General features: G+C 45.0%; 1 protein-coding gene across 8 annotated transcripts in view; it reads right to left on the bottom strand.

Moving 5' to 3' along the window:
- PDE1C (phosphodiesterase 1C) overlaps positions 1-22827 on the bottom strand; it is a 433318-nt gene that overhangs the window by 294030 nt on the left and 116461 nt on the right. For all 8 annotated transcript variants that reach the window (XM_058678108.1, XM_058678111.1, XM_058678109.1 and 5 more), the window contains one exon: positions 2545-2595. In XM_058678108.1, the coding sequence (XP_058534091.1) occupies positions 2545-2595 (51 nt within the window). The remainder of the gene's footprint in view (positions 1-2544; positions 2596-22827) is intronic.

Genomic DNA, 22827 nt, shown 5'->3' with positions numbered 1-22827 from the left:
AATTCATGACATGATGCCCTTAAGCCCTCTGGCACACCCTCTGACCTCCCCGTCCGGAGCTATTCTCTGCTGACCACTGCCCCTCCCATCCCACCTCACCTAATCCCAGGGCCTGCATCAGGGTTCTCCATCTGCCCTGCTGAAAACAAACCTCAGAGTGCACCACAGTCCTTCAGCCTTGGTGCTCTAGGAGCTGTCAATCATGCCAGCCCCTCCCGTCTTCCCAAAGTGAGCACTTCATTCAAATCAGACTTCAAACATGGCAGAGCAAGGCGAGTGTCCAACAGAGGATTTTATGCCAGGAAATGCTTATTCTTGCCTAAAACCCACCTCATTTTGTCCTCACTAGTATCTACTACAGACACTCTGTAACTGCTGACGTGCCATGTGTCTTTTCTGGGACATTGCAGTCACGTATTTTTTCTTTTTATATAGTTTTTAGAATCAGCTCAATCTAGTGAGTTGGCCACTAATGACTTTTAATTCCACTATAGATATTCTCTTCCCTATGGCCTTGCTCATCTTCGTAACACTGATACAACTGCCTCGTAACTCAGTCACAGTTAGGAGAATGTGGACAACACTGGCAAAAGAAGACACTCTCTCAGCTGCATCGGAATTCCCACTCTGGCTTCACGGTCAAGGACCATGCCCCTCCCCCTGCCTCTCCCTACACCTTGTCACAAGTGTCAGGATTGCACAACGGGATGTATCCAGCAGTGCACACAGCGTGGTCGGGGGAGAGTTCCAACTCATTAGTTTGCCTGACTACAACTCAGGAAGCAAAGAAATAAAGAGGATAAAAGCGTATCCATCATTGTCATTGAGCTGTGAGGTAGTACATTTATTTTGAAAATAATAACTCCAGGTAGGAGGGCAATGTACAACTGGACCAATGAGAACCAAGTGCTTTATTACCCAATTTCTAAACTGTGAGCTCTTCGTCCTCATTCATTATCAGATTGCAACTCTACAAAAACAATTTCCAAGAAGCCAGGACCAAAAAATTATAAGACTTCTTAAGACTTCAAAAAAAAAAAAACGAGCAAGAAGGCAGAGTTTAGAAGAAATCTGTCAAGGGAAAAATTATGCTTTCCATTTTAACACACTGATGTTGACTACATGCCAGAATACTGGTGCAGCAGTTAAGACACTTCTGGGGTTTGAGTCCTACCTCTACTTTTTTTTTGTTTAAAAAGTACTTCTTTATTTGGGATGTAAGAGTTAGAGACAAGGTGAGACAGAGATCTTCCACCTGCTGGTTCACTTCCCACACAGCCACATCAGCCAACTCTGGACCAGGCTGAAGCCAGGAGTTTCTGTTGGGTCTCCCACACAGATAGCAGGGGCCCAGTAGCTGGGACATCATCTGCTGCTTTATCCAAATCATTAGCAGTAGAGCATCCAAGACACAAATGATGCCCATCTAGGATGCCAGTGTTACAGGTAGCAATTTATTTACTCTGCCACAACACCTGCTCCGTCTCTATTTCTAAATCCAGATTACATTTAATATAATACACATAAAAAATAGATAATGCAGACCCTGAGACACAGAAGGTGACAGCTCCACTAGCTGGACCCGTTATTCACATGAGAGACCCGAGTTATGACCCAGGCCCCTGGCTTCAGAATGGCCCAGCCACAGTTATTGCAGGCATTTAGTGAGACAATGAGCAGATAGAAGAACTTTCTCTCTCTCTTTCTTCGCACCCTCCTTCCAAATAAAATGAAAATAAATAATAAATAAAAGATTAAGATGAAATTGCTCACAGGGTAGCCCTACTCAGACCCTGGAGAGCGATGCCACAGCTGGGAACTTGCCTCATTGTTCTCACACCTTGATCTCAAAAGACAGCAGTGTTTTTACAAAGGTAGTGACTTGCTTCTTTGGATGGGAAAATGGAAGCCCGGAAAACATCACTTAATTACTCTAAGTAAAAACCTGCATGGCAGTGACAACACTAGTAAATTTAAAAAAGAAATTGATTTACAACTCTCCCAGCAGGTTGGGAAGTGCTTCCAGCCAGCACCACTGAGTGTCCAGTATCTCTGTTCCTTTTGTCGGCAGGCAGCCAGGTTTTCACTGCAGGGAACGCATTCACGTGTTGGATCCTATGTACACTAATCACATGAGCACTGGAAACCTTCGAGACTTTTGACTCCTGCTCTGCCACAGGGATCAAAATCCAGAGACAAGGGAACCTCCACAGCTTGCTCACAGCCTTGCCAATATCACCACACCTACTGAATAACATCAAGTCTACCCGAGCTCCCAAATGTGACTAAACTGGAGTGAAGGCCGTGACAGCACTTGGACCCACAAGGTGCAAGAGCAAGTTAGGAAACCATATCAGCAACTGGAAAGGTCAGAGGATGAGAGGAGCAGCAGCTCTGTGTTCAGATGAAATATTACCCGATAGAAGACATCTCCAGCAACTCTACTTTGTCAGCTCCTGATGGGGTCATGGGGCAGAACCACACAGGGGAACAGGCTCTGGAAGCGTAGTGAGCACAGAAATCAGTGAAACAAGATTCACTTACGGGAGAAGCGTGCGAGGGGTCTGGCATTCTTGTCTCCGGCTTCGTTTGCAACTGGGAAAAGAAAAACAGAGGGTGCAGTTAGCAAAGAGGCCAGTGTGTCTGTAGAACTTGCCCAGCTCTGACCAGAACATCCAGCTGTTTTGACATGGAACCTTACATGAAAGTCCTTTTTGTTTGTTTATTTTTTTTAATTGGAAAGGTAGATCTACAGAGAGAAGGAGATACAGAGGGAAAGATTTTCCATCTGCTGGCTCACTCTCCAAGTGGCCATAACAGTCAGAACTGAGCTGATCCAAAGGTGGGAGCCTCCTCCAGGTATCCCATGCAGGTGCAGGGTCCCAAGGCTTTGGATCATACTCCTCTGTTTTCCCGAGCCATTACCAGGGAGCTGGGATCCTGCTGCATGAAAGGGGAGGGTTAGCCAATGGAGCCATTGCACCAGGCACAATATGAGAATCTTCATACGTGAATAAAATAAACAAGTATGCTTACTCTCTCTCACTCCATATTTCTCTCCATGCCAGGATGAGGTCAAATGCTTCATTCATTTTGATTAGAACATTTGAATAAACATGAAGACATCCTAGCTAACATCTAGTTTCATATCCCGAGAGAAATTACCTGGCTTCCAACCCACTTAGTTAACACCAGATATCCAAGCGAGTGTCCCTTCTGCACATACAGCTGGGGGTGGGGGCGGTGCTGGGTGAGCTAGTGGGGAGCATGTTCAGAAAAGAGCAACCAAGTTGTCTTTTGTTAAGAAAGGTATTGAATGCACATGTTAACAAATACAGGTATTCCAGAACATTGTCCAGAGCACAGTCCTGAGAACCTGGGTCCAAGAGTTCCCCAAATAGGGTTGGAATTCACTATCTTCTGACAGCTGACCATCCTGTGGACGGAGGCATACTTCATATCCCTGTAATTTATGAACTCTCCTTGTGGGGGGTGGGGAAAGAGATCAGTTATTAAGTAGAATCACAAGTTTCACTCTCTTTAAATATCACTTCTAACCCTCATGAAGATTATACCCTGGTTGTTTTGTGTATACAAAGTACGTCTACTTGAATGAATACTCAGACCAAGCAGTAGCAAAAACCTATTCATTTTAGCTCAGAAAAAAATGCACTCGATGCATGGGTAGAAGAAAGGACATGGCAAATGGAATCATTAATGGAAGATGAATGGTAATCAAAGGACAAAAGAAGTACCTACTTCCTAACTTACTACATCATTTTTCAAATAATGCAATGAGTCCAAAGAAGTCCCCTTCCCCTTCTTACAAAGTCAGACATTTTAAAATATCCTGCACTAGGACTATTTTTTCTTCCAGTTCATCATTTAGTCTCAATCTCACTTTATTCTAACGATTAACACTGTCTCATGGTGTCTCCATTATAAATATGACATTGCAGGAAAATGACCAGCAGGGGGAAGTGACATTGCGTCCAGCTTCCATCATTGCTTACTCAACATTTCAAAAAAAAGAAAAAGAAATCAAAGAATGACTAAACTGCAGGACAAATAAATTGTAAAAGAAAAGGATCTCCATAAAGGAATCAGGAGTTCTAAGAGCTATCTTCTATAAACGTTTGTAAATAATTCCCATCCACAGTCCTGCTTCCCAGCACAGCCACATCTAAAACACTTCAGAAGAGCAGCCTGCTCTGCCACTAGCCATCTTTAACCACAGTTGAGTATCACCAGGGCTACATATGAGATGCACAGGATTTTATAAGCATTTGGACAATCTCAAGAGTTCTCTGACTAAAGTTGTTCTAGAAGAAATCCAGAACAAAGCAGGCAAATAGCAAGGGGATAAGGAAGAAGGAACGAGCCCTAGTTGGTATAGACATGACTTTCTCTGGTCCTTCAGTTCAAATTCTGTGCTCCTTAGAGACATTCAACCTTGAAAGGAACAAAAAAAACAGAGCAAGTTTATGGGATTCCCCCACCCCAAAATCTGCTCTGTAGAAAATGACTTCTAAAGCAGGGTTGCAAAGACCATTGCAGTGGCCAAGAACACTGGCCATCACATAAAGGCTCAACTTGGAGATGTTTCTTCCAGGTCTCATGTCAGAAGCCACTGCCTGCTCTTCCAGCTGCAACCTCCTTCCCCACCACCCTTTCCAAGGACAGGAACGGCTAGCTGCTCCAGACCCACATCACACCAGCAGAAGCAGGAACCAAGATCAAGGCCAGAGAGCCGCTAGGAGACATGCCTCTATCCAGAAAGAGTGTGAATTCCACTATCAGCCTTATGTGCCTACATGGAGAACCAGTGCCACATCCCCTGCCAAAAGGCCTCCAATGATCAATCAGCAGCTACAACACACAATCAGGTCAAACCAGCCTAGAACCAAAAGACCAGCTCCAACTTACTCTTCTGTTGTTATCTTCCAGAAGATCTTACAGTGCCCAGACACATGCACCAAACTGGCAAATGCTAAACATGCCGTTTACATATCCTCCCCACCTTCCTTTTGTCCCCTTACTCTAGGACATCCCTCTCCCTGTCTTTACCTGGCTGGCTCAAAATGCATCTTAAAGGCAGCAAGCTTTAATCATAATGTTGATATTCCCTTAAACAGGCAGAAGTGGAGCTTGAGATACGAGAGATCTTATCAAAATGATTATGTAGGTTTATGGAAAGTTATCCATGCCATACTATTAGGCAAAACAAACAGGGGCCAGATCAGAACATACAAAAGATTCTATTGATACTGAAAGATACATTTAGGCTATCTGTGGATGTTGGCAGAAAGACCAGTGGCAGGGTGTTTCAGGACACAGATATGTACGCTTGCGCACACACACATTTATTTCCTCTGTGTGATCACTTTATAGAAGATCTATAAACTTTTTCACATTTTTCCCCATAAACTCTACAGTTTATAATAAGCATGCACCATGCCTATAGCCAGATAAAATATTAAAAGCATGGAAAATGATCAACTTTTGCTCTTTCTCAAAATGTGTATTTTATATATCTATATATAATATAGATAAACATATATGTGTGTGTATGTGTATATAAACACACACACATCTGTTTCAAATTCAAGTTTGAGAACAGAATTTGATCACAGAATCCAAGGTACCTGCTATGTCTAGTCCAAGAAGACTCCTGTAAGATTCAAAAAATGTATCCCTCACCCCCTTCTCCAGGGAGTTCCACACACTTTAGTCAGAAATGTGCAACCTTAGCCACATCAAAGTCACACAGGGAACTTTACAAACTCCAAAAGCTCAGGTCACACATAGACCAAGTGGAAGTTAAAGATGGGAGACCAACAGTAGTGTTTTTTCAATTCCCATGTGTTTCCATTGAACAAGCCATAATGAGAAGCACTGACAAATGGTAGCTATGCAAAGCTTTATAAAGGCAACATTCAGGGACAGGGCACAGTTCAGATGCCTTCAAAAATCATCACTCCTTTTCATTTCTTTTTCTCAGAATGCTCCTCTTTTGTTAAAGTGCTAAATGATGTATGCTTCTCCTTTGGGAAAAAAATCCACCTGCTCCTTTGGGAAAAATCCATTACTGTGCCTGCTCGTATTTGCAGGCACAGTAATGGAGGTAAACTAGTAGCTCTTCCCATGCCGCAGGGTTCTTTAGAATATGACTGGCCTCAAGTGGCCCCTAACCTCCACCACTTATGTACTGAGTTTGTATCAAACTAGACTCTGGGAAGGTTGCCACAGAGGATTCAGCCTTGAAATATAAGCAAGAGAAGGAGGTGAAATATGCTCTTTAGCTTGGCTTTATTCAATTCTGATTAGTCAGTGAACAGACATCATGATGATGATGCAGCATTCTGCGGCCCCATACCAGACCCAATGACTTAGAATGACTGCAAGTGGGATGAGTTTCCAGTTTCTAAACAATGCCTTAGAAGCCACTTGGCCACACTAATGTCTGAAAAGAAGCATTCTAAACAAATTATTTCTCTAGTGTGTTTGCTGTATGCTTCCCCCTCCCCTCAAAAAAAAATGATGATGAAGAAATCTCAAACTCAGGACTGACCACAAATAGTAGAAAGAAGGAGGCAGAGAGATGGGAAGTCAACTCAGAGCAAGCAGTACCTGACTTCCAGGCATCTAAGGGGGCTCTGATGTTCCAGCTACGTCATGTACAATCAAGGCCTTTGGAAGGGATAGGGGAGAATGAAGGGAATGGTAGGATGGGTCAAACATGACCTGGGCAGGTGCACACTGCTTTGTAATCAAAACTAGCACCAGAAACACTGCTTCCCTTATTTTGGAAGCCCTAAGACCTGAGTGAGCATAAACACAGCTGGGGTGCTGGGTGTCAGGGCAAACACACTGAGAGAACAAACTCAAGGAAGAGCCTAACTTCCCATAAAGAAATCTGTCTGACACACTGACTAGATATGACTAGGCTACAGCTCTGAATCAGGTCCAGGTAAGCTGCTTTGAGGAAGAAATTTGGAATGAGGTTTCTAATGGAATGAAGGTACCTCCCTTAGTTATTGTAGAAACAAGCCTGGAATGCCTCACAGGTATTTGATCTCAACTCGCCTTGCCTTCAACTTGTAAGGACCCAAGCAACAGCAGGGAAATTAAGATAGAAATATTGGGAAGAGGGAGTCAGTGCTGTGGCTTAGGAGGCTGGCTTCCACATACAATGCCAGTATCACCTATGGATGTCAAGTCCCACCTGCTCCATTTCCAATCCAGCTCCTTGCTTATGGCCTGGAATAGCTTGCAGAAGATGGTTCAAGTCCCTGTAGGAGACCTGGAAGACGCTCCTGGCCCCAGATGAGCTCAGTTTCAGCCATTGTAGCCATCAAGGTATTTAACCAGCAAAGGGAAGATTCATGCATTCATTCATTCTCTTTATATAACTGTGCCTTTCAGATAAAAAATAAATCTTTTAAAAAATATTAGGGAGAAACTCAATCAAAGACCACCATGAATTATCTTTCCTAAATGTTATCTCTAAGTGGTCTTTCTTAGCCAATTCTTAAGAACACATCACCCTACTCATCTCTTCCCCTACTCCCCATCTCCTTTCCATACAGCACTTTCTTCCACCACCCATTCAAATGTTCTACATTTTATTTACATTTATTTACAATTTTATTTGTTCTAAATGTTCTACATTTTATTTACATTTATCTACAATTTCTGTCTTTCTCCATCCACTACAGTATAAATCCCACATAAGCATGGATTCTCTGACCATAGCACCATTACCATAACACAGTGCCCAAATGCCTGACAACAGTGTTTATTGAATCGATGACTGCCCTCCCAATCAACCACGCACAGTGCAACAAGGGCTAAGAATACTGAAAGGAGATTACAGGAAGATGCAAGGACATTTCCCTCCCTGAGTCCCCAACTGTGCTGTCAAAGTCCATTCAGTTCTTCAAACATGTGTAGCAATTCCTGAATAAACTGAAGATATCAAATAAATATAAAAACACCCAGTTATGGTCCCTGCCTTCACACTTATTAGGACTGCCATTTCCATTTAATAAAGAGAACTCCAGAAGGATTGGGTAAGAACAGGCACCTGGCACAGCAGTTAAGACACTGCCCCTGAGACACTGCATTCCACATCAGAGTGTGTGGGCTGGCGTTCAGGCTCTGCTGCTGATGCCAGATCTCTATTACTATGTACCCTGGCAGAGAGTGAGTGATAGCTCAGACACTTGGGTCCCTGCCCCTCATGTAAGAGACCTGAACTGAATTCAAGACTCTCAGCTTCAGCCTAGCACAGCCCTAGCTCTGATGGTCATTTTGGAGGAAATCAACCAATAAGCGATCTATGCTCTTCAAATAAAATAATAAATAAATATATTTTTAAAGATTTATTTACCTGAAAGGCAGAGTTACAAAGACAGAGGGAGAGATCTTCCATCTGTTAGTCTATTCCCCAAATGGGCACAACAGCCAGAACTGGGCCAGTCCAAAGCCAGGAACCAGGAGTTTCTTCTGGGTCTCCCACATGGGTGCAGGGGCCCTAGGACCCCAGTCATCCTTGACTTCTTCCCCTGGCACATCAGCAGAGTTGATCAGAAGCAGAGTAGCCAGGACTAAACCGACACCCATAAGGGATGCCAGCACCACAGGTAGTAGCTTTACCTCCTACACCACAGTACCAATCCCAAAATAAATATCTTTTTTTTGAAGATTTATTTATTTTTTATTGGGAAGGCAGATATACAGAGAAGAGGAGAGACAGAGAGGAAGATCTTCCACCTGATAATTCATTCCCAAAATGACCGCAACAGCTGGAGCTGAGCCGATCCAAAGCCAGGAGCCAGGAGCTTCCTCTGGGTCTCCCATGCAAGTGCAGGGTCCCAAGGCTTTGGGTTGTCCTTGACTGCTTTCCCAGGCCACAAACAGGGACCTGGATGGGAAGTGGAGCTGCCGGGATTAGAACTGGCACCCAAATGGGATCCTGGCATGTTCAAGGCAAGGATTTCAGCCACTAGGCCATTGCGCTGGGCCCCGAAATAAATATCTTTAAAAAGAGATGCTGGATAATTCTTCAGAGATCATAAAATTATGAGACCAAGCCCCCACCAAAGCTCTGACAAGTCTGATGTTTTTGGCACTTGGCCTCTTTGCCTGCCATGTATGCACTAAGCTTCAGCCAACTCTGTACTCAGAGAAGAGTCAGGCTATACCCTAACTCACTTCCCTGCTGTCTCCAGACACTTTTTGAGTAATGATGAACATTATTCAAAAATATGTTTTTAAATTGCCTGGTCCAGCTCTATATCTCATGCACACATCCCTACAACACCCCAAGCAAGAGATTGCCCAGCTTATGCCTGCCCTGCCTCTAAGAAGCAAGCTCCTCCTCCCAGGAGACAGATTTTCAGCAGTTCTGCCCAGGTAGCAGGTGGGAGGCAGAGGAGGGGAGGTTCCGTAACAAGGCATCTTGCTCAGTCTCCACAGTGACCCTTCCACAACAGGTCCAATTCCCTCCTCCTTCCAAACTGACAGCCATCAGAGATTCAGACCTCTAAGCACTCTCTTCTCCAAACTGACAGGCCCTGCTCCCTCCTCATGTGACAAAAATATCCCAAGCCCTTTTCCCCACGAGCGTCATGACTCTTAAGTTATTACCAAAACAGGAGAACGTATTTTTATGTTTAAAGAGTCTTGGCAGCCCATTACCTAGTGCCACAGGGATCCGCAGGCTGAGCCAAATCTCCTTCCTTAGTTAGGACTGAGGGGAGTCTCAGGAGAAGTGATGGGGCCCTGGGAACTGCCCCCTGCATGGTATACCACAGGGTCATCCACAGATCAAGCATATTCCAAAATGCTGACTGGCATCTAACTCAGCATGTCTCAGACTCAAGCACATGTGGAGCTGTGCGGGTCTCTTGTTAACAAGTGTTTTCTTTTCCAATCTCTCTAGGAAAAGACCCAAGCATTAACATTTCTAACAAGCTTCCAGGGATTGTCAATGGCTAGTGATCCAGGCAGCACACTTGGCGTCACCAGGTGCTGAAGGACACAACCCCACTTTGAAACAGAAGGGCCACATATACTTACTAAGAGCTCCTTGGCAATCCCTAGCTGGTTTTGAACCATGCTCATGTGGAATGCTTTGAGAACTGCTGACAGCATGACTCAGGAACCCACCTCAGGTGGGCACTGACAGTGTGTGCAGGGGGAGGCAGAGAGTGACAGAAAGAAACTCACCACCTGGACATGAGGCATGCAACACAACAGAGCAGAGTTGGAAGGTCCCCCGGCCACGTGAGCAAGCAGCCAGCCTCAGGGCACAAGCCCAGAACGCACAGGGAGATCCCAAGAGCTGAGCAAAGAAATCAGCCTCACAGGACCAGATTTGAACCGTTCCATTTGCATTTGAGCTCCTCTTAGTAACCTGAGCTTATGAGAGCTGGCATACATGCATGCATACGCAGGAATGCTTACATATGCGTGCACGTGCACACACACACACACACACACACACACACACACACACCAGCTCAAGCATGCACTGCCAGCGTTATTATGTCCAGAAGCATAAATCATCGCATCATTACCAACAGGCTGCAGGCTGGCCAAATCAAAATGCATCAGAATAAAGGCCTAGACCCAGAACACCAGGCCCTCAGGCCAGGGACCCAAATGTACACTAAACTGAACTCCCCTCAGTGGAGCCACATCCCTTCTCCCTCCAGCCTAGCACAAGGCCTGGCACACACAGGCCACCAATCAAAGGGCTGGTAAATTGTGGAAGGAGCCAGGCCTGGCCACAAAGACACAGAAGCCCTAGAATGGACACTGGTAGTGGTGGCTGCCGGGATTTCATCTCGGTCCAGAAACCTAGGAGCCTTGAAACCAACTCATTCAAGACTCACTTGTAGCTGACATTTCATTTTCTAGGCTTCATGAAAGTTTGGGGAATTTGGAGGTGGGAAGAAGTTGTTACAAACTGAAGACAGGTATATTGGCTTGGCAATCAGAGCACTGAAAAACACCCATGCTGAATTCTCTTGGGAATGGTTCCCCAGAGTCTCCAGAACCCCTGTGGTTTTCATGCCCACCGCCTCCTGGGGACTTCAGACCAGTGTGCATTAGGACCCTCATCTGATGAGCCAAGGCACAACTCAGTAAACATTGACTGCATAAATGGACAAAGAATTTTGATTCCAGATGCTTCTGGATTCCTAGGAAGTCAAACCCTCCACCGGTTCCTTTACTATGAACAAGAGGAAAAGCAGAAATAGACAAAAAGACCTATTCAGCACTGTTTGTTTGGGAGGCAGAAAAACACAGTTTCTGTCTACTGATTTACTCCCAAGGTGTCTGAAATGGCATAGACAGAACCAAACTACAGCTGGCAGCTGGACACTCAATGCAGGTCTCCCCTGAAGTAGCCATTACCTGCTACCTCCCAGGATAGGCATAAGCAAGAATCCTGGAGTTAGGATCCAGAGCTTGGACTCAACGCCAGGCATGTTGCTATAGACGCCCAATCAGCATCTGAACCAGTAGATCAAATACCCACATCAGCTTTTGACTTCATGTTAGAAAAATTAACTTAAAAGAGGAAGCCAAGGAGGCCACAGCTCTGGTGTCAGGGAGGAGGTGAGGACATGGAGGTGATGACAGGCCCTTGTCGGGGGCTGGACACCTGCCTGAAGCTTTGGGAATCAGTTTTATTATTACGTATTTTTAAAAAGATCAAAATAAACAACTAGGCATTTGTGAGCCAGCAAATAATGAGGTGCTCAGGACAAACTGACCCATTAGTGTTTGGTTTGGTTTTGTTTTGGTTTTTTTTTGTTTTGTTTTTTTAAGAAAGGAGCTACTCATCATGTACTGGCAGCCTGCTGGCTTCTTCAGAGTCCCCCATGAAAGACACACTCCAGGGAAGAAACAGTACAGAGGCCAGTGGCAGTGCTCCTAGAATGCCCTTTAGAAATATACCTTCCTGGGACTCCTGAACACCCTCTGCACAAAGTCCAGGTTGGGAGGTTGTATATGTTACATGGGGGATAAGAATCAGCACTCAGGGAGGAAATTAAAGTGCAGAAACATACAGCCTTGGAGTCTCCAAAAAGGGGATCCCACTTCCTCAGCTCACATGAGTGGAGCCCAAAGTGCACACCCCACACTGGCAGGGGCCTGGGAATGCTGAACCCAACAGGATGAGCTCTGTGTCCAGAGGGTTTCACTGTGACGGGGGCAGCAATGGATGTAGAAGATAACTGCTGAGGCACAGCATGAGGAGTGGCCATCAGGACTAGGGCTCCAGATGCCTGGTCCCATATCACAGTACTTGGGATGTATTCTTGGCTCCAGCTCTGAACTGGGGCCTCCTGCCAGTGTAGACCTTGGGAGGCAGCAGATTCCTGCCGCTGATATCGAAGACCTGACATGTGTTCCTAGCTCCTGGTTTTAGTTTCAGCCATGGCAGGCATTTCAGGAGCTTTCCCTCCCTCTCCCCTTTCTCTCAGCCTTCAGTCCCAGAAGAATCAGAGACCCTTCCTAGCATAGGGCCAGAAGAGGATTGAGACAGGGAACATGAACAGGGCAGTTTACATGCAGGAGATGGGAGTATATCTCAGCCCACAAGGCACCAGAAGTGACAATGAAGAGATGTTAGGGCTAAGTGCAGGATAGGTCTCCAATACTGTTCTAAAGGACCAGTACTCTGTACAGACAGGAATGATATTTCCAACTTATAAATGAGACAATCTAAGCTCTGATAGTTTAAAGGCTTTATCCAAAGACAACCAGCTAGAAATTGGCAAGCCTAGCATTCCAAAGCAGGATAAAGTCACACCTGAGGCAGGGCTTTTCAGCTGAGTTCCATTTGGCTCCACAAAGATCCCCAGTAGGCTCCCCACAACCTGACCTGACAGGGGACCCAGTGAGTGCCATGACTCATGGATGGTACAGGGCTAACCCTGAGGAGCCTATGTCTCTCCACCCCAGGGTCACCACTCTGCCCAGCAAGAACACGCAACCGGTGCTCCATTCCCTGTCTGGTCCCAGCTCTCCCGGGCTTCCTCACTGCCTAGCAAACATGACGCCACTCTGCACCCCTAGGTGAGCTACCTGCCCCTAGGCTCTCCCTGTCCTCCCACAGGATCAGCAGTAGCAGCAGCATTCCACAGCAGCTGGCCCTGAGTTTCCCTGGGGCAAGCCGACAGGACATGCTTCCAAGCTCGGAGCTTGTCATGGAAACACAAGGCCACCCCACCCCCTCAGGACCCCTCCCATCCCACCCTCCGTCCCAGCTGTTATTCTGGAAGGGGGAAGTGATTGAGGCCCTGAAGATCACATCATAGAGTGAACTCCCAGATAAAGAGAACGCAAATTTACATTGCCAGAGCAACCACTCCCGAAGCCTTTGGGTTTTTTCATACATTTCTGTCTTTCACGACTACACTCCATGAGACAGGCATTACTAGCCTTTTTACCCAAATGAATAAACAGGGATCCAAACAGGTTAATTAACTTGCCAAAGGACACAGAGTAGTGGTTGTGTACAGCAAGGCAGATTGTGCACTGCACACCTCTAGGCAGAAATCACAACATAATCACCACCACAGGTTTATATGTTTATCATGAAAATTCTCCAGCAGAAAGTGATTTCGGAAGGGGCATTTTTTTCTAGTTTGCACAAAAGCACATGAGGGTCAGCAATGGTTCCACAGGACTGCCCCACTGTTCAGTGCTGATTTGATCCTGTGGTGTTCAATTTCCAGGCGCTGGCTCTTTATAACAGACCTCTCTTCCTTGGGAGTGCCCCAAGCATTTCCACAAACAGTTCAGCTGGCAGAGAGGGAACCAGAAGCATCTAGGGCTTCCCAGCTGGAGAAGCCATTGGCAGCCAAGACTCCAGCTCGGGATCTTCCCTTTTCCTTTGTTCGTTAGGAGGACATCAGCCCAAAGGGGAATAGCTGTCCACGATGGCACAGCCAGGCCTGGCACTTCTGCCCTGAGCCACTGAATGTAAGGTTGGCCTTCACAAAAAGCTGCTCTAATCACAGCCACGGAAGGTCAGGGCCTGGTGAACCAGGCTGACCCTCTCAACTTTCTTCTCCACGGGGAGTGAGGGTGATGAGTGAAGGATCTCGAGGAATATTGTACTTCATATAACAATTCTCTCCTATTCAAGCTGAAAGAAAGGAGCTGGGAGGAAGGTGGAAGGTATGGACACAGAAGCCTCTGGGATAGGAGAGAAAAGCAGTCCTCTGTAGACCTGCTGGGTCCAGGGAGGGTTGTGGTTGTCAAGTGAAAGCTTCTGGGGCCCTCCCTGGGGACTCTCAAGGCAGTCGGTATCCACCAGGAAAGGAAGGCTCGGCTCCAAACAGGCCTCTCGAAGGCCCCTGGAAACCATGGTGACAGCCCCCAAGTGGCCCCTCAGTTCTGTCTGGGCTCCAGCCAGGGTGACAGAAGCCAAGGGAGAAGGAACCAGAGGAGGAAATCCGAGAACTTAATTTGAATGTTCCATGCAGGGTGCCAATTAAAGTACCTCGGAAGCTGCCTGTTCAGCCCGCCCATCCCTATGTGGTTGCCTTATTTACAGACCATTCCAATTCCCCAGACCTGGCTTAAGACCCTCTAAAATCACAGAGACCCCCATATGCCCTGGCACTGGCATTCAAAGGCTTATGGAAATCACACAGCTGGCTCTTCAGGGCTGACACTGATACAAGGACATTTAAGACAACACTAAACAGGACATATGTTTGACACAGTAGATAAGACTCCACTTGGGACCTCCACACGCCATACTGGAATGCCCAAGTTGGAGTCCCAGCTCCTCTCCCTGTTCTAGCTCCCTAGTAAAGTACACCTTGGGAAGAAGGAGAAGACAGCTCCATCACTTGGCTCTATAGACCACATGCATTGGAGCCCGAAATGGAGTTATGGGCTCCAGGACTCAGACTGCCCCAGCTCCAGCTGTCGTGGGCATTTGAGGAATGAACCCAACACCTGTGTCTCTGCCTTCTAAAGAAAATAAATAAATATTTACAAAAGGAAAAGATCGGGCTGAAAATGGTACTGCCACTTTTCATGAACTCAGCCTGATTCACTGACGTTGATCCTGTACACAGCTCCCTGGCAGTCACTCGGCAAAAAGATTCAGGATGTCTGCCCCCAAGACTCCACACTTCATACAGCGCTGGAAGCGCTGACCCCTCAAATTCCCTCCACATTTGCTAGAGAAAGTATTCAGGTCACCCCTGAAAGAAAGTTTACACTATTCCCTAGCCGATCTCTATACAACTACATTACAGTCTATCACTCTTTCATTACACTCTTCCAATATTCCATTGGAGCCCGATTTTTCATACAAGACCAGCTTCCTACTTCACAGGAGCTAAGCATACCAGAAAGCCAGTAGGTGCGGATAATTATTTTTAAAAGAAACACATTGAAACCAACTTATTTTTGCCCCATTTTGCAAATGAATGAGATGAGCATGCAATGTCCCTGCAGAAGTCACAAACACAAAAGAACACAAAAGAACTTATGGACATCATACTCTATTTAGATACAGAGTTGGTTGGCTCAGAAGATGCACAGCTGACTGTGCTGGGAAAATGTTCTCCAGCAAACAGGGACTCAGAGCACAGGACAGAGTGACCATACCGATGCACACACATACGTACACACATTAACAATCATCTATACAAAACTATGAACACTTTATGTCAATGTGTTTTAAGAATTGAAATGGATGGATTCTTAGGCAAAGCAGATTCAACAAAAGATAGAAAGAAAAATGCTATCTGAAGACTTTATACATCAAAGAAGTAGAAAAACAAAGATCTACTATAATATATATGAAAATTAAAAATGCTTGATTGAGAATTTTACAGTCAAATTATATCAAATATTCAAGGACTAGATGAATCAAAGCTAACACAAGCTGTATCAGAGAGTCAAAACTCTAAAACTGAAATGGACAAATCATGACAAGAAGAAATAACATAGGGAAAGAAAGTCATAGAAATAGGGAAAATTCACATAGGCAAGTATTGCTCTGATATCAAAGACACCAAAGAGGAAAAGGGAAGGAATTATAGACCAACCTCTGTCATGAACACAGATACAAAGAAACAAATATTAGCAAATTGAAGACAGCAACATGTAAACAAAAAAGGCAGGATGTGTGTTGGTATGTAAGGATGGTTGAGTATTTTAAAATCCATCAGTGAGTCTTACTATATTAACCACCAAAAAAAAATCAAGATCACAACAGCTAATGCAGAAAAAAAATTAACAAAGTTTAACATCTATACATAATTTTTTAAAAAACCTGAGCAACTAGGAATAAAAACAATTATCTCCAACCAGATGAAAGGCATCAATAAAAACCCACAGCTAAATTCACACCTAAGCAAGGACTAAGCTTCTTCCCCTGCATTTGGAAATAAAGGAAAATACCCACTCACCAATCTGTTCAGCATTATATTCTAAGTCAAACCAGTGCATAAAGGCAAGGGAAAAACAAAGAGAAGGCAGAAAAAGGAAGGAAAGAAGAAGATAAATACTTTGTGACACATCTTTCTAACATGTACAGAATCTGAGTGCTGAAAAAGTAGATAGAAATAAAAGAACAGGCCTAATGTGGTTATATTCAATATAGGGGCTTGAATCATGGCACAACAGGTGAAGCCACCACCTGCAACACAAGCATCCCATGTGCACACAAGTTCAGGTCCCAGCTGCTACACTCCTGACCAGCATCCTACTAATGAGTCTGGGAAAACAGCAAAGGATTTTCCAAGTTCTTAAGCCCTTGGACCCATGTGAGAAATCCTGAGCAAGCCCTTGGCTCCTGGTTTCGGCTTATCCCAGCCCAGGCCATTACAGCCATTTGAGGAATTAATCAGTGGCTGTTAATGCAAATAAACAAAAAAATCTTTAAAAACAAAAATACTCAATATAGTAACATATCAATTCTGCACAAACTGACCCCCTGATATAACACAATTTCAACCAATTTCCAGCAGAAATATCTAAGCTGAGTTTGAAATGCATATAGCAAGGCAAATGCAAAAACATTTTGAAGACTAAAGTTGAAGGAACCACTCTCTGATTTTAAGACTTGAGCTACGGTAATCCAAAGAGTGCGGTATTATTAAATGCCAGTAGGAATCATATACAGAGACTAGAATGCAATCCACACAAATGTGGCTGAGCAACTGTTGCAAAAGTACTTTCATGTAGAAAGTCTGGAAGTTCCTTACAAGCATGTCTCCTAAAGGAATGAAAAGTCACACTCACTCAGAAGGCTGTGCACATGTTTATGGCAGCTCTATTCATCACCACTAAACAATGAAAAACACCCATCTGCCCTGTGGTAGTGGATGGATAAGCAAACGGTGCCACATCCATGTAACAGAATACTACACAGCCCTACAATGCAGCAGGCTATCCATAGATACAATATGCATTTTTAAAAGATTTACTCATTTTTATTGGACAGTCAGATATACAGAGGGGAAGAAAGACAGAGAAAAATACCTTCTGTCCTCTGATTAGCTCCCCAAGTGGCTGCAACAGCTAGAGCTGAGATGATCTGAAGCCAGGAGCCTCCTATGGGTCTCCCACGTGGGTGCAGGGTCCCAAGGTTTTGGGCCATCCTCTACTGCTTTCCCAGGCCACAAGCAGGGAGCTGGAAGGGAAGTGGAGCAGCTGGGACATGAACTGGTGCCCATAAGGGATCCCAAGGCATGCAAAGCAAGAACTTTAGCCACTAGGCTACCACGCCATTTTTAACTGAGTGTTAATCAAGTCTTTAAAGCTGTGGCTAACATGCAACAAGTAGTACATATCCGTTGTTGAATCAATAAATCAAAATTCCAACAAGGTTTTTCATGTAACTTGACAAACTAGTTCTAAAATCTGTGAGGCAAAATATTGGTCCAAAAATAGTGCAAGCCATCTTGAAGAACAGAAGTAGGAGGAGGGTAACACTCATGCTCTCAGATATCAGTTGATTAGTAAGCCATAAGACAATGTTTTATTGGCCCAGGAATAGAGGGATGGAATAAAAAACTCAGAAATGAATGCTAAATGAAAACTCAATGTACATCAGAGAAGGCATTACAAATTAGTGGATACTGGAACTCATAATCCACATCAGAAAAAAAAACCAAGTCCAGGTCCACGTAATTTACAACTCTGAATTCCAGGTAAAGACTTAAATATGAAAAGAAAAATTTTCACAGGAAAAATGTGATTTCCCGAGGGCAGTTTCCTCAGGACTTCTTAACCAAGATAAAACAAAAACCATGAACTTTAAGAACTCGCATCATGGTACAGTAAGTTAAGCCAACCCTGCAATGCCAGCATCCCATACCTGACAGCCAGTTCATTCCTGTTCATCTTCTTCTGACCCAATTCCCTACTACTGGCCTGAGGCAGGCAGCAGATGATGAGGCAGGCAGCAGATGATGGCCCAGGCACTTAGGCTCCTGAAACCCATGTGAGAGACCCAGACAGAGCTCCTGCTTCCTGGCTTCAGTCTGGCCAAGCCTCTACTGGAAAGTGAACTACCAATGAAGGATATTACTGAATTTTTTTTCTCTTCTCTCCCTCCCTCCTTTTCTCTCTGGCTGCCTTTAAGTAAATAAATCACTTTTAAAAGCATAAAGATGTGTTCTAGCGATCAGAGAAACTAGTAAAAACAAGGAAGGGTGTCAGGAGAACTTTCACTCGATTTGTCACGAGTGTCACTATAGCCACTCACCACTGCTCAGTCCTCCTCCACCTGCTTCAAGCTGGGCAAGCACCAGGATTTGCTTCTGCAGCAGTGTCACTTCTAGGTGGAACACTGTACAGCCCGCATGCAAGTTATTGCTTCTCTTCCCTTTTGTCCCTGGCTCTCAGGGACTCATCATGATGTTTTCTGCCCTGTGTCCTGAATTAGGTCTCTACCTGCTCACAGCATGTGGTCTGAACAAGCAGTAAAACTTGGCTCCTTTGTTTTTGGCCACTTACACTAGCGAGCTGTTTGTTACAACAGTGTCAACCAGCCCATTCTGACAAGAGTTGCATCTGGTCCCTCTGTATGGGTCATGTGTGTGAGGGCGGTTATTAATGATTCACAGTGTTTTGTGGACCTAAAACATTTCATCATTTTTTAAAGAACTGTCTATGAGGGTCCAGTGCAATGGCTCAGTGGAAGAAGCTCCTGACTCTTGGCTTCAGATCAGCTCAGTTCCAGCTATTGTGGCCACTTGTGGATTAAACCATCAGATGAAAGATTTTTGTCTGTCCTTCTCCAATAAAAATAAGCAAATCTTTTTTAAAAAGAAGAAGAAGAAGAAGAACTGTTTATGATAGTGAAATGCTTTCTAGATTAAGGTAGAACATATATGCCATCATCCTACAAATGTAAGTTGAAGGTTATAGATGTGAGGAATTCAACAGCAAGCCAAAAGACAAGTTCTGATTTTTCTAGAGCTTGAGAGAGAAAGCAGAAAATGAATGCCTTTTTTAAGATGTCAGAGTGTGTTGTTTCCCACAATGAGAAATACAGCAGGGTTAAGAGGACAAAGCAAGAGAACAGTACTTTAGATCAGGTGGGCATGAAAGTCTCGGACAGCCTATAACCTGAGCAGAGAATGGAATACATCCACTGATTTCACATCAACCAATTCGTATCCTCCGATTCAACCAACCACAGGCTTAAAAGAGTTCCCAAAAATGTCATCTAAACATACACAAATCTGTCCCATGTCATTAACTTCCTAAACTCTGAAATAAAGCTATTAACATGGCATAAGGCATTCTAAGTACTCTACAGATGATTTAACTATACAAAAAGAGATGCACCAGTTACGTGCATTACTATGATACGAGACTTGCACATCTGCAAATTTCAGTTTCTGTCTGGGGTCCTGGAACCAGTCCACTGTGGAGGAAACTGCATGGGAGTGACAGAAAGGACAAAACTCTCAGAAAACCAGCAGGGAAGGAATCCCTGCATCCAGCACTGAGCGACATTTGGGAAAGCACCACAAAGGACTGTCCTGACCTGCAGGACACGACGCTCAAACCCTGAGGGTGGACTGGGAATGCCGGGCTGCTAGCCCAAGAAACACAGGGACACTCATACTTGGTGGAAAAGAGTGCCTCTCTCTTTATTTTTACTCCTCATATATATACCTTCTTCTCTAGGGGAGGGGGAAAAAGGGAGGGGTTTCCTGGGAGTAATTATCTTAACTGAAGCAGGGAAGGAACTAATCAGCTATACTGAAACAGGGGAGGAACTAATTATTTGAACAGGAACAAGGGTGGAGGTTCTATTCTGCTTGCTCTACAGAGGATGTTTTGGCCTAATATCCTGCTTGCTGTAGCCCTGCTTGCAGGCTTTTGCAATGCAACAGGCTGTCAGGTAGGCCAAGTCTAAGGCCCTAAGTCTCTGGCTCCTAACAAAGGACCTTCTAGAGCATGGAAGCCCACAGAGAGGATTTTGATCCAAAGAGGGATATGATCTGTCATGTTCCAGAAAAGCTGCTCAGGCTGTTGAGCGAAGCATATCTAAGGGTTGCTGAATAGGAGACAACACTGTGGTACAGCAAATTAGGCCACCACCTGCGACACCAGCATCTCATATGAGCATCAGTTTAAGAGTCTGCTGTTCCACTTCCAATCCAGCCCCCTGTTAATGTGCCTAGGAAAACAGTAGAAAGCAGCTGAAGTAACTGGGCCCCTGCCACCCATATGAGAAGCCCTGATGGAGTTCCTGGCTCCTGGCTTAACCTGGCCTAGCCCAGCCCAGCCTGGCCCTGGACATTGCAGCCTACTTGGAGAATAAACCAATAAATCAGCAAATGGGAAGATCAATCTCTTTTTCTCCCTCCCTCTCTCTCTCTCTCTCTCTCTCCCTCCTTCTCCCTGTGTATCACTGCTTTTCAAATAAACAACCCTTTTTTTAAAAAGGAATGGCTGAGTGGAAGGAGGAGATCAGTTAAGAAATAATGCAATAGTCAAGAGGAAACAGTGACTTGGATAAAGAGGAAAGCTACAAGTGATGGGAGATGATCAGATTTGGGATTACAGCACAGATAACAGAACACACTCTTGAACTCTAGGAGATGGTAATGAATGGTCCTTAGCATATCAGAGAGTCACACACACACAAACACACACACACACACACACACACACACACACTCCTGGGGGAGTGCCAGCCAGGGACAGTCTATTATGCAGAGGATGGTAAAGGCAGAGAGAGTCAAGAGGGAATGTTGGTCTTGCCTGGATCACATACGTACTAGACACTCTGGCACACTGGACACATGCCTGCTTTGCTTTTCAAAAAAATGATTCAGAAGCCATGAGCTTTCTACAAATGAGCACCCCAAGAGGTGGCACCACACCCTTGGCCTTTTTAACTGCTTGGGTGGGAGCACACACACACCACTCACGAGCCAGAATCAGGAACACTCCCTCGAGTCCTGGTGCCCTTGCCGCCCAGCAGTGTAGGGTGATGTTTATGAGCAGGAGGAAGCTGATGGCTCTGGTTAAACATGGGACATGGAAACTATCTGTGGCTTTCAATGAGTCACCTGTCATGGGGACTGGCTCTGGGTGGATTCCAAAGGGTTCAGACTGGCACATCAGCAATAACAAAGTCCCCATGTCATCACACAGAGCAGAGAAAACTTCGAGTCTTCAAAACCACCAGGGTAGGGGTAGGAGGTGAGGGTGGGCATTGAAGAGTTCCCCTACAATGGATCCACAACCAGAAGAAGGCATTTCTCTAAGTTCCAGTTTCTCTGTATGTAAACATGGGGATGATAACATCAAAGTAAGCCAAGCTCTTAGTTCCAAATCCCAGCACAAGTTTTCTTCATCACTTTTTTTTTTGTCCCCTCAGAGGAAAAGGTCTGGGACACATAGATCTAAGAGGAGATGGGAACAATAGCAGCACTGATCAGAAAGAGTATTTAGACACCACAGTTCTTGAATTGGGCGCACAAAGAGTGAAGCTTGTCTCAAAAGCCTTGCAAGAGAAGGAGTCCTGTGGCAGTGCATTTCCAAGGAGATGATTTTTGCAAACACTACTACAACATATACTCCCTTCTATGAAGACCAGACAGCACAGTGCTCCTGTTCACAGTGAGCCCTCCTTCTTCCAACAGGTGATGAACGGCAGGAGGAAAAGGCCTAAGAGCCAGCACGAGATTTGTGGAGTGGATGAACAAAGGAATAAATAAATCCTATGCTGTCCCTTCTTGCACATACATGAGAAAAGAAGAAGGGAGGACATGAAAAAGCGACCACAGAGAGCCCAAGAAGGTTGTCGGGGACAGATACAGGGACTGAAACAAGTAGATGCTAGATTATAAGAGCCCAAACTAATTCTTGTTGCTTAAGATGTGTGTGTGTTTGTGTGTGTGTGTGTGTGTGTGTGTGTGTGTGTGTGTTTATTTGAAAGACTTGCAGAGAAAGAGGGAGAGACAGAGATCCTGCATTTGCTGGTTCATTTGGTTGAGTCTGAGGCAGCTTCTTTGGGTCTCCCCACATGGGTGGCAGCAGCCCAGGAACTGGAGCCATCATTAGCTACTTTCCTAGCTCATGAGCAGATCAACTGGTGCTTATATGAGATGCCAATATCACAGATGGCGGTTTACCCCACTGCACAACACCGGTACCCTAAAGCTTTCAGCTCACCCATAGGTCATGCAGCTAATGGCACTGCTGAGCACTTGGTCCAAAAACAGCCAGTCTGGCCTGGCCTGGCCTGGCCTGGCCTGCAGTAAAGTAGCATTTTGACAAGAGGTACCTGGGAGCCCTCACACA

This window comes from Ochotona princeps, chromosome 20 (assembly GCF_030435755.1).
Source record: "Ochotona princeps isolate mOchPri1 chromosome 20, mOchPri1.hap1, whole genome shotgun sequence".
Lineage (NCBI taxonomy): Eukaryota > Metazoa > Chordata > Mammalia > Lagomorpha > Ochotonidae > Ochotona > Ochotona princeps.
The sequence above is the reverse complement of the archived record's forward strand: the minus strand, read 5'-3'. Positions and strand labels throughout refer to the sequence as shown.